At 32.9% G+C, this 12,080-nt stretch overlaps 1 protein-coding gene across 1 annotated transcript in view; it reads left to right on the forward strand.

Annotated features, from left to right (window-relative positions):
• The first annotated feature begins 4,648 nt into the window (after positions 1 to 4,648).
• The window catches only part of LOC145277810 (uncharacterized), a 76,285-nt gene continuing 68,853 nt past the window's right edge, over positions 4,649 to 12,080 (forward strand). The window contains exon 1 of the mRNA XM_080129692.1: positions 4,649 to 4,801. Coding sequence (XP_079985818.1) covers positions 4,776 to 4,801 — 26 coding nt within the window. The 5' untranslated portion in view covers positions 4,649 to 4,775. The remainder of the gene's footprint in view (positions 4,802 to 12,080) is intronic.

Consider the following 12,080-nt stretch of genomic DNA (forward strand, 5'->3'; position numbering starts at 1 on the left):
GGAGTGGAGATACTTTCTGAAATTATAATCCTTTTTTTGTGTGTTTGAGGTGAACCCCCCCCCCATTACGGAGGTTCACAAGCCATTGCACTTGATAATAATATACACACTTGACATAAAAAATATTTAATTAAAATTGCAATATATTTTTGTTTCATTTTACTTCAGTCGACATTCTCAACAATCAAGATGTTGCTTCCTGAGATTAACACGCGATCTCGCTATGAGATGCACAGATATTCAAATACTTCATTACAATTCGCTTTTACCTCTCGTTGAGTTAGTAAAGAAGTTAGTTACACTAATTTTCCTCTCACTTGTTGACCAGTTAGCTACATCATAATATATATTTCTTTTAGCCTATTGGTCTTACTGAATTCTAAGACAAGAATCCATCTAGCCTAATGGAGTATCCAGCTGGGTGTTGTTACTATTGGCAATATCACTTGGAAAACGTGCATTAATCCTCGTATAAGTCAGTGTAGGATAGCAACACCTAGGATATTTTATTTGGGTTTCGAATAGTTCATGTTATTTTGAATATATGATCAGGGTTTACTTGTAAGGGGAAATATCCTCATACAAAGTTATCTTGTACACCGAGACCTTGGACATTCTGATAGGAATTCAAGTTCTGTAGGCCTCTTGCTCTCTAGTGAGATTTTAGATTCCACCGGAAAATTTTCTTCCGATAAGGAATTTATAGTACAACTCCGATTTCTATCTTCATAATTGCATTGTTCTACCCGGATCGCTAAAGTTCAGTAGTAGGAAGAAATTCAAGAACAGAAGTAATGTTGGAATGAACGAAGAAAACCATGAGTTTTCCCTATCAGAGATTTTTAGTTTAGTCTAGCCTACTATTTACTATTATTTACTGTATTTATTCTATTTAATATAATGTGACTTTACAGAAGTCCAGCCTTCGAGACGCGCTTAAAGTATGGGGTATGTTCTCTGCGGGTGATATTTAATTTTGTCTATCGAAACCTTCCAATTTAGGGGTACTAAATTTTTCTCATATTAAAAACAGATCTTATATCTAATTCGGTCTTTGTTGATGGTGGTGGGGGGAATGTACAGCTACTTGCAAACTAACAGTACCTGGTATCCTCACCTATCTACGTACTGGCATGGGTTAATGTTGCTTAACTTGGGTGATTTAGTCATAACACTTGACGAAACCTTAGAATTATGATTCATATTTTGAATAAATAAATAAATTAAAGAAATAAGATTCCATGTATCAAAAAAGGAATGATCAGAATGGATCTTTGGTGCAATTGACTTCCTTGAATTGGATGGGAGTCAAGGAAACGACTGTCACTTTTTGTACATTTCCTGGATGTCACAATGGTTTGAGTACTCTGTCTACTTTTTTACGGCAAATCAACACTTTTATGTTGTTTAATACTAAACCATAATACCTAGATAAAAAATTATGTTTAAGATTTTTTGTGGAATAGGATTAATAAGTTATATGATTTGGGTTAATCGGATTTCTATTATCTTGAATATGTTATATGGAAAAGGGCTGTCCCCTTTCCATGTAAATAAGAAGAATATTAAATAAGTAAAAATGAGATTAGGATAAGCCTAGAATCGAACCCTGTAGGCAAAGTTAAGAAATGGAATGTTAGAAATTAAGTCTATTGTTAATTCTTTTAGAAATATGAATATTAAATATGTCAGTAAAAGAATGAACAATGCAAATTAAATTATATTGTTTAAAAATAGGTTAGATTAGAATTGAGGATTCTTTTGTTTGTAAAAAATGTGTTTTGGACAAACATATGCATAGCCACGTTAAATTAGTCACGTGTGAAAAACACACTTCTGACGCCATAGACAAAGGACATTTTTCCATATTATGGGTTCGGATTTTAGTCAGTTAGCAAGAGTGTAATGTAACTCTTTAGGCTGTGATCATAGCGTAGTATCTGTTAACTGTGGCAAGCGGAAGCAATGGTCAAAACATTATTATTATTGTTATTGTATTCTTATTAATTGATTTGAGCGACGGATGCTCGCTGGATCAGTTATTATGGTTAGAAGAATAAACAATTAAATTGAGGAAGAAATGATTGACGTGTAAATCGTAAAAGGAATGCGAAAATAGAAAATAGATGTAAACATTCTTTTGGATTTGGATAAACAAATAACTAGATGGAAACATTAGGTTGGTCTGAGACACGTAATTAGGTGACGTGGGAGAACACGTGATGTAGTTAGTTTTGGAGAGATTCAGAGAGTTGAGGATTGACCACCAGAGCAGACAGACGTCTAGACAAGGGTGGACAGACAGCTAGGAGCGGGCTGTAAGAATAGAAAATTTAGAAACTGCAGATACTGTGAAAACCATTTGAGACAACTGTAATAAATTTATATTACAAAAATATAAAGAGTTGTTTTAATAGTTTCACAAATAAGAACAGTTGTCTCAATTATATGGTGCTGATCGCTTCATGGTTTGTCACGGAGCAGCAGGAAGTTAAAAGAACTCTTCAAGAAAAAGGTATGAAGCATATATTATTCTTGTTATATATGAACTGTAAAAATATCCCGTGTGATAAATCTGATACAACATGACTCGGTTTACACGTCAATATCATGTCCCCTGGCTAAACAACATACATACGATTTATACGTTTATTATCTGTCTGTTAAAAGAACAATATCTTACATCCACTAGATAACACATGAAACGTTTTAATATATCATCTCCTCCAGTATAAACCAATATACAACAAGAGAAGTCAGTCAGCAAGAAAGGAGTCAGTCATCAAGAGAGCCAGATAGTTGGTCAGTTAATCCCTCGGAAACGAAGGGAGAACATTTAGACTATGTAGATCCAAATTTGAATTCCTGACGTCAATCGATCAGATGAATAAAGAAGTCATCATTATTTGTAACTGTTGTCTTCTGTCATCCTTCATCACGAATGAAAGGTGATTGTGTTTATTATCTTATAATGAACATTGTTTTACCCTTCGAAGATTATGTATCTGCTCTCCTCAATATGTGTTAAAAGAACTGTAATATGTATAAATGTTTTCTCTCTCTCATCATCCCGTCTGTTATACGTATCTCTGTTATTATGAGTCGTTATATATGTGGCCCAATATGAACTTCCCGTCATCTCTCCAATATGAACCCGTACTACACAACAAATATAATTATCACAAAGTTTCGGCCAATGTAATCTCTGACCTTTTTCAGGTGTTTTGTCGCACTCTGGAATATGTGCGGAATTTCAAACGCAACCTTTTATTAATCCATGGAAGCTGCTTACTTTGTTTCCACCAGCTTTAATCGGGTACAAATCTTAAATCATAATTGCATTCTTAGTATCACCCGTAATGAGGATTGTATTGTAAAACTTATTGGTATTTAGCAGTTATATCTGTTGCACCACGCAAGTTACCCTAATCGTTCATTCGAAATACAGAATCCCGAGTTCAACAAGATGCATCTGAACGAGGTTGGAGATTACATCGACCGAAACTCTAGGATAATAACATTCAAGATGCAAACAGTAATCCAAATAATCAAAATCATTCCAAACTATTTTCTTATATACGATTTATTGAACACAAGCTGCTATTTACCCATATATGGTAGGACATTGCGCGTTTCATACGTTTCTCAAATGTCGTAGTACGTAAATAACCGCAAGAGAGATTTTTACAACTGAGTCACCACTTATAAAGGATAAGAACCCCTCGATGGTGAGGCTTAATGAGATGAGATACGTGTCAGCCGAAAGTGCGGAACAACTAATTGATTGAACTAAGTTTGATTACTAATGGAGCAATTTATAACGAGAAACCATTGCAAAAAGTTCTGTCCGTGATTATTCCGCTTGACGCTAAATTTTACTTGGAACTCTGCATGGCCGATGTCTAAGTACGTCATGATATTCATATAAGACCAACACACGCAACGCACTAAGACTTTTCGGCGGGTTGGGAACTACGGTTATTGGACCTTTGTTTTTCATCTGTATAGGTGACAAACCCAACTTCAGAAGATGATTTTTATCTGCGAACACTGCCTCCTTATTGAAACAATGCATTGGGGACAGAGTAAGCTCAACAAATGGGGCCCAATACATATGAGGTTAATTTTTATATGCCTTTTTATCTGACCATAGCAATACACCGAACTTCGTAAAAAATGACTACTTCGCATTTACCATTGAGGAACCGAGAAAATTGTCTTAGTTTATTTTCTCTGCCTTTTTTTTTTCATCTCAGGTCAATTTTTCCCTCTTTATTTCAATTTTTATTTATTTTTCATTTATTTAAACGTCCACTATTCGCCTTATCTCATCTCTTTCTTTTTCACTTGTTGAGTCTTTTGTATACATTTACTATTGTGGACCCATGACGCCAGGAAAGTCAACAAATAAATCAATACTACCTCCACCCTCTTCCTTCCTCTTCTTCGGACCACCATTATTTCATTTCTCTTTTCTCTCGTATTTATCACTATTACTACTACCACCACCACCACACTCTTTAAATATCCACACCCGCATCCCTCCCTCATTCGATTCTACCTCCACCCCCTTCTTTCATTCATATGTGACAGGTAAGCATTAACTGTCACACACACAAACCCACACACACACACACCAACGTGCTTTTACCGTCGATAGGCGGAACTGAAGTGCCATTATTCGTACGACACACAAACACAAACGCGCGAGGGAAAACACCACGACAACGACAGAATATAGAACGGTGGAAGCACACGCGACTCAATTTAACTAAATGGCCCCTGTTTGTTCAACACCGCCGTGAGTAACTTTTTATTTTTCTGTCTTTCACACATAGACACCAACCATTTTTTTGTGCGCAAGGCACCCTATTTCACAATGTCAGTTCGTTCTGTTTCCAGGTTTGTGTACCGAAAAAAATATGTGCATTACAAATTATATCTAGATTACAATAATATAGCAATTTAAATATTCTACTGAAAAATAAATTGAATGAACGTTAATACTGCATAACTAAGAAATAGCAAAAATAAAAATACGCAAAGTCGATATGAAAATTCCAATAAATAAAAACTTACGACACGGGTTTCGGAAGGAATGCAAAAGTAGTTTTTAGTAATTTGAATCTAACTGATGATCCTTTTTGAGTGAAACGCGTATTATTTGCATTCTTCGGACTACTGTTCTCATCTTGAGTGTCATTTTCACAACGTTTCGGACTATGTAACCTCCGACCTTCTTCAGGTTTATCTATTCGAACTCTGGCATTTGGGTGGTATTTCGAACGGAATGCTCTTGTCCCGTCAGCCATAACATGACAGAACTCCTAAGTAATTCGCGATTGTATTTTTCTGTCATCTCCACTGAAAATTGAAACTTCAAGAGTATATCACTTTTACAATTGATTGTTCTAAGTACTCTAACCACTGCGTTACCAGCCTTTGCAACAATTATAGTACAAATTTGGGAGTCTTAAACCTATTTTTATTTCTACAACATCTATTTTTTTTATTTCTATAGAAATAAAAATAGTTTTAAGACTTTGAGTAGAAGGGCACTTTCAGTCAACTTATGCCTGCCAAGTTCTATTTTTTTTTTTAATTTTGTTACCCCTTAACAACTAATTTTACCGGATTTGTTCCACAAATTCAAATTCCGTATATATAAAGTTTCAAATCCGTAGGACGAAAATTGACAGAAGTTTAGTAGAGACCGTTCCTCAAACAGACAGACTAAGTCACTTTTACAAATCTCGAGTGTACATCCTCTGTCAAAAATATATTTTGTTAGTGTTCATATTAATATAAAAAATGATGTCTGATTCGGTATAATTTAAAAAAAATAAGAAAGAAAAAATGTCTCAAACTGGAAAATTTAAAAAAGGAAAGAAAAACATTTCAATCAATACAGTAAAAAAACAAACAAACAAACAAACAAAACATTTCTATATCGAAATAGAGTGAAGGATTTATTTCTTAATACAGTTTAAACGGCGAGGAGCGTCAAACTTGTTATTTGCCTTCCCATTTTTCCTAAATACTTCAGATGATTTCCTCAGGTTCTTTTTTATCTATCTATCTATCTATCTATCTATCTATCTATCTATCTACCTTATTCATTCTTACAAGGTAGAGGATTAACTAACTTGGAGTTAATCTACGTTTACTTACATAAAATTGTTTTCCAATGTATTATAATCTCACAAAATACATGTTGAAATATTTCCCAGATTTATGGATTGTTGTACATTAAAAAAGTCCCATTTTAGTTGTTTTAATTGGCTGCAATTTATAATTAACTTACCAAGTGACCTATCTTTTATTAAATCTTTGTGTATTATTACAATGTTGTGTTATTTGACTATCTCGCCCTTATTTTATACGGTGTCTATCATTTTCGTTCTCGTCACTATCTCTGTTGAAATAATCTTATTAAAGAAAATAGAATATCACCACAAATAAGTATACTATTTAACCCCTAGAAAAAAAGAAAGAGAACAGTGAGATATTTCACCAGCAGCAATAAACTAAATTTTGGTTTATTTATTTATTTTTTTATTTAAATAGCTTTGTAAACGCACCTTTGTCCGTATTAAAACTTCATTATTCAAGTTCAATAGGTGACCCCACGGCGTTGTCCGCAGTCTGTTATTTTCAGATTTGTTTTGTAAATATTTCTGATCTGTAACCAAGCCTTTTCTGTTGGATACACTATCTAAGATAAAAGAAATATGAAACACTAACTCTTACTAAATGAATAAAAGCTATTCGCTCTTTTATATTTTTATTCACTATATTAACAAACAGCTGAATAATTATATATCTATATATCTATAAAAGTGGACATATCTGTGTATCTGTGTACATTTTTCTTCGCAATAACTTTGTCAATTTTCAATCCACAGACTTGAAATTTGATATATAGGGTACTCACACACACACACACACACACACACACACACACACACACACACACACACATATATATATATATATATATATATATATATATATATATATATATACTAGCATTTTAGCCCGGCGTTGCCCGGGTTTTTGGATGTGTATGTTAAGCAAAAAAAAAAAAAAAAGTGCTAGTAGGAAGGCAGGCTCGAACCCGTACCGCATAGGAGGAAAAGAACGAGGTAAAACCTAACGTTTATGCCGTTACGACCACCGCCAAACCGGAAACGACATTTTTTAAAATTAAGGCTAGACAGTCTAAAGGAGACGATAACTTTAAAAAAATATCGGCGAAAAAAGTGACCCCCCCTGTAGAAAAGTGCCTAGTTGAAGGGGAAAATATTAATTTTTTAGCTAATTTTTCGATATTTGTCGTATGAAAGGTCGAACTTTAAAACGATACTGATCTTGGTAAAATCCGTCGCCTCTATTGAAAGTTAAAGGCAGGCATGCAAACAAACATACATACATTTATATATTGGTAACTAAAAATTTTCGACCCAAATTGATAAAAAAGCTTGCCCTATCTCTAAATACACTTTATGTAAAATTTCAAATATTTAGACCAGAAATTGTCTTAGTAATTTGGAAGAGACCGCAGAGGTCAATTTTTAAAAATATTTGACCCCTATTATGACCCCTTAAAATTTATTGTTTTGGGCTCAAATCAAGTTATTAAGTTAGATCCATGTCCAAGGAACCTATATCTAAATTTTCAAGTGCGTAGACCCAAAATTGTCGGAGGAGTTTCGTAGAGTTCTCAAAGGTCAACTCGTTGAACTTTAACCCCTAAATCGCCAAATTTCTGGCCAATAACCGATCACATCGATTTTTCCAAATCTCAGTATCCTGTATATCAAATTTCGAGTCTGTAGACTAAAAATTGACAGAGTTATTGCGTAGGGAAATGTACACAGACACGTTCATATATATATATATATATATATATATATATATATATATATATATATATATATATATATATATATATATACATACATACATAGATATATTAGGAGACCCGTAAGAGTACGATTAAAACCAAGTTTCTTACCCTCCGTAGAAGATAAAATATTTTTCAAGTCGAAACTAAAAGAAATACTGAAGAGTCGCTGAAGTAGCATCAAAAACATTAAATTTAGTTATAAATATGGTTATACTTATATTAATAGAAAAGTAATTTATTGTTACCTTTGGTTATAATTATATGTTGTATATTTATGTTTAATTCAACCTTTTTACCTCGACCGGCTTAAACTAAATTTATTTGTATGTAAAACACGTTAAAATAAAAAAAAATGGTTTGTGTTTTTGTTTGATTCTCTTATTGCTATTTGATGTTAATTAATTAACTCGTTTATCCTCCCAAATGTCAACAACTTCTGGTTCGTTCACTGACTCATTGTATCTTTGTGTTAGAATTGTTTAAATAAATAAATAAATGATTATCTAAGTATTTATATAATTAAACGAAAAACAGTAACCGAACACACCTTGCAATGAAAATACTTAGAAAATAATGGTTTAAAAAATTTGGGACGCTAAAAACGTAAAATGCTGTTTTGTTTGACATAAAAATGGGAAAACGTGTAAAACCTAAGATGATATGATGTTTAAAACAAAATACTAACTTCACTTAAAACACACACACACACACACACACACAAACTATTAACCAATTAAGTGAAAGCTTTATTTGTTAATTCGCCATTATTTGTTAATTCGCCATTGCATTCGCTTTATTTGTTAATTCGCCATTGCATAAAAAATATGTTAGCATCCCCAGTTTTTGAAACTGGGGACGCTAACATATTTTTTAAATTAAATTATAAATTAATATCGCTCGCCCTTCTCAAAAAAAAAAAAAATCTACAAACGAAAAACAGTTGATCTGCAATTAATGATGCAGATCAAAAATATTAGTTGGTTGGTTGGTTGTTTTGTTTTACGGCATATCAACCCTTTTCAGTTCATTTAATGCCGAATCTGGTGATTTTGAAGAACGATTTTTTTAATATAGTATATTTATTTTTTAAGTCGTAATCTATTTAACCCATAGTTGGGACCCTAACAGGTGCTACCACTCCGGGTCAGAGTGGACCTGGGAGCAATGGCAATTAAAGGGTAGCTCCACACTCCCTAAGGCCTGCAAGCTGGGGCCCTCACCATCGGATATAGTTTAAGGTCATATCCAGGACCAAAAATATTAGTGACAGGATATATATATATATATATATATATATATATATATACATACATATATATATATATATACATATATATATATATATATATATATATATATATATATATATATATATATATATATATATAGAGAGAGAGAGAGAGAGAGAGAGAGAGAGAGAGAGAGAGAGAGAAAGAGGGGCATTAGAAACGTCAAATTTTATAAACCGAAAGTGGAAAACCGAAAAGACGGTTTCGTCGACAGGGCAAGCTGATCTGAGTTATATATATATATATATATATATAGTAAGCACACACATATGCATATATCTCTATTAATATACAACAAGTCACTTCATGTGTGTGTGTGTGTGTGTGTGTGTGTGTGTGTGTGTGTGTGTGTGTGTGTGTGTGTGTGTGAGAGAGTTCCTTCCTCATAGGTTCCCGAATTGCTAAGCCTATTTTTTTTTCAAATTTCACGCAAAGCTAATTTTTATATCTGGCAGTGTTCTTAAATATGTTTTGTATAGAAATTCATTCGATAAGTATCGAAAATCGAAAAAATTCGATCCTGAAAATAGTGTTTCGTCTTATAGATAAAAAGAATTTTTACAGGGTAATATTTTACGTTACACCGTCCAAGGGAGATAATTCTCAGCAAATCAAAGGGAGATCCAATTCTCCGCACATGATTTATTCTTAAAAACAAAACTATTGCCATCTGGAGATGTCACTCAGTGGTAGAGTATTCGACTACAGATTGAATAATCTATGTTCAATCTCGAGTGTACCTTACCATTTTATTTTAATTTTTTCTTATTGATGAGTTCAATTTACAATAAAAAAGGTGCCATTTAAATCTCCACAGATCATTTCTTCGTTTGCATATTTGCATAAATTTTTTTTTTTTCTAAAAGTATTCCGGATCTGGACATTAATGAACAGTAAATACGAAGTTTAGCTATTTTAACTAGAAAACTACAAATTGTCTACATAAATGAAGAAAATGGTAATATGAGGTTGCTAACTGGAACACAAAATATACAAAATCATCATTAATTCTGAAGAATTCCAAATATCAATAAATTGCAAAAATAAACTTTATTTTAATATAAGCGAACAGGTGCACGAGAAAATCGAAGGACCTAGAAAACTCATGATCCTACCTTTAAACTAATGTTTTTACTCGATTAATTGCTTATCTATATTCTTAGTAGCATTTTGTAAGTATTGACTTACTAAATAAAATTGAAACCTTAGTATTACTCATAAGCATGAAAGAGACTCCTCGCAGAACTATACAATGTTTTAGGGGTCAGTAATTGTGTCTATACACAGCACTGGAAGATAATCATAATTGAAAAAGAAATACATGAACTGAAGTAACCCTATCACTAACCATCAATCCGAGAAGAACTACAAAGTAAAAAATTGAAAGGGTACGCACACAGTTGGTATAGCAAAACCGTTAAATTTTAATGTATATTCTGAAAAACTGTTACAAATGAATTTCACTTTAACATATTGTTATCGATCCCGTCAAAACTTCATCTTGAGTGAGAGCGCATCAACCAACAAGCGACAACCTTCCCTTGGAGAAGAGCCCCCCCCATTACCTTAGCAGTTTTTATGAATTCTAAACACAAAAGCACTTATATTCTAACACTAAGTCAATGTGACAATAAAAAAGAAAATGAAAAACAGAAACGGTGCACACACATTGTCGCAACGGAACAGTTAACAAGTCAATAATGTAAGAGACTGATAAAAGCTTATTCTTCCGAAATTATCCAATCCATATCGTCGACACTCCAAAAAATAGCCTTGTTATCTGTTATAATAAGTTCAAAATTACGCAGAAGTGATGTATTCATTGATATCCTAATAATAACCCGAAGTTTATGTGGCAATGAAAAACTGCCAAAATAGTGCGCGCGATGTCAAAAGTCCAGGAATAAATAAATATCAATTTCGTATGAAAAATGATTTTACTAATGTTGTCGGTACTCTTTAATGAAAATGCAAAAGACAATAAGCAAGAACACCATTCATTCTCAAAAAGATGTGCTAATGCATAATCATATCTTTTTATGTTATTTCATAATACCAAAGTTCCAAATCAAATAACTTGTACGTTTTTATCGTGCAAAAGCTGGAAACAGAATTTAAGCCACTGCATCAAACGTAAACAACAAAGTTACCATCGTGATAATATATTTCACGAATAAGATAAAAGATACAACTAAATAGATATCACTATCACTAACCATCAATCCGAGAAGAACTACAAAGTAAAAAATTGAAAGGTTACACACACAATGAATAAAACTGTTTATGATGTTCAATTGTTTTAAAGAAAGATTAGAGGACGAAAACTTATAGCAGAAGTAGTAGTTAAGAAAAAATTGCTGATAAGCGTTTAGGTACAAAAATACAGGTGTTGTCGTTGAGATTATGGAAGAAACTGGTGGTAATATAAACAATCTACTAAAACTTAGGAAGTCTTTCGTAATATAATATATATAAATAATAAAATATATACAATATAATAAGGCGCATGGGGCAATCAAAGCGTTCCACTACCGTCGATCTGTAGCCAAATTCATAGCGTCTGTTCGGTTTCTTCCTGTGGTCTGTAAATCTCTCTGGATTGTTTGCTTCAAGTTCATTTTTGATCTTTTTTATTTTGATTATTTCCATCCGGATTGCAATGAAACACGTGTTACGCAATTATCTCTTTAGTATATTTGAGCAGCTGAGACGTCGTTTGCAGTTTATGGATGTTAAGAGAGATTAGTACGGTCTCTCACTTCTTGATTTGTAATTAGATCGCTCCATTTAATCTCTAGAATCTTTTTATGTCATTTGGAATTAAACGTTTTCTTTGGTCTGATTTTTAGATGCAACGTTTCATTTCCATAAAAGAGTGTTGA

This window comes from Euprymna scolopes, chromosome 6 (genome assembly GCF_053919585.1).
Source record: "Euprymna scolopes isolate OS-2025 chromosome 6, ASM5391958v1, whole genome shotgun sequence".
In the NCBI taxonomy this organism is placed as follows: Eukaryota; Metazoa; Mollusca; class Cephalopoda; order Sepiida; family Sepiolidae; genus Euprymna; species Euprymna scolopes.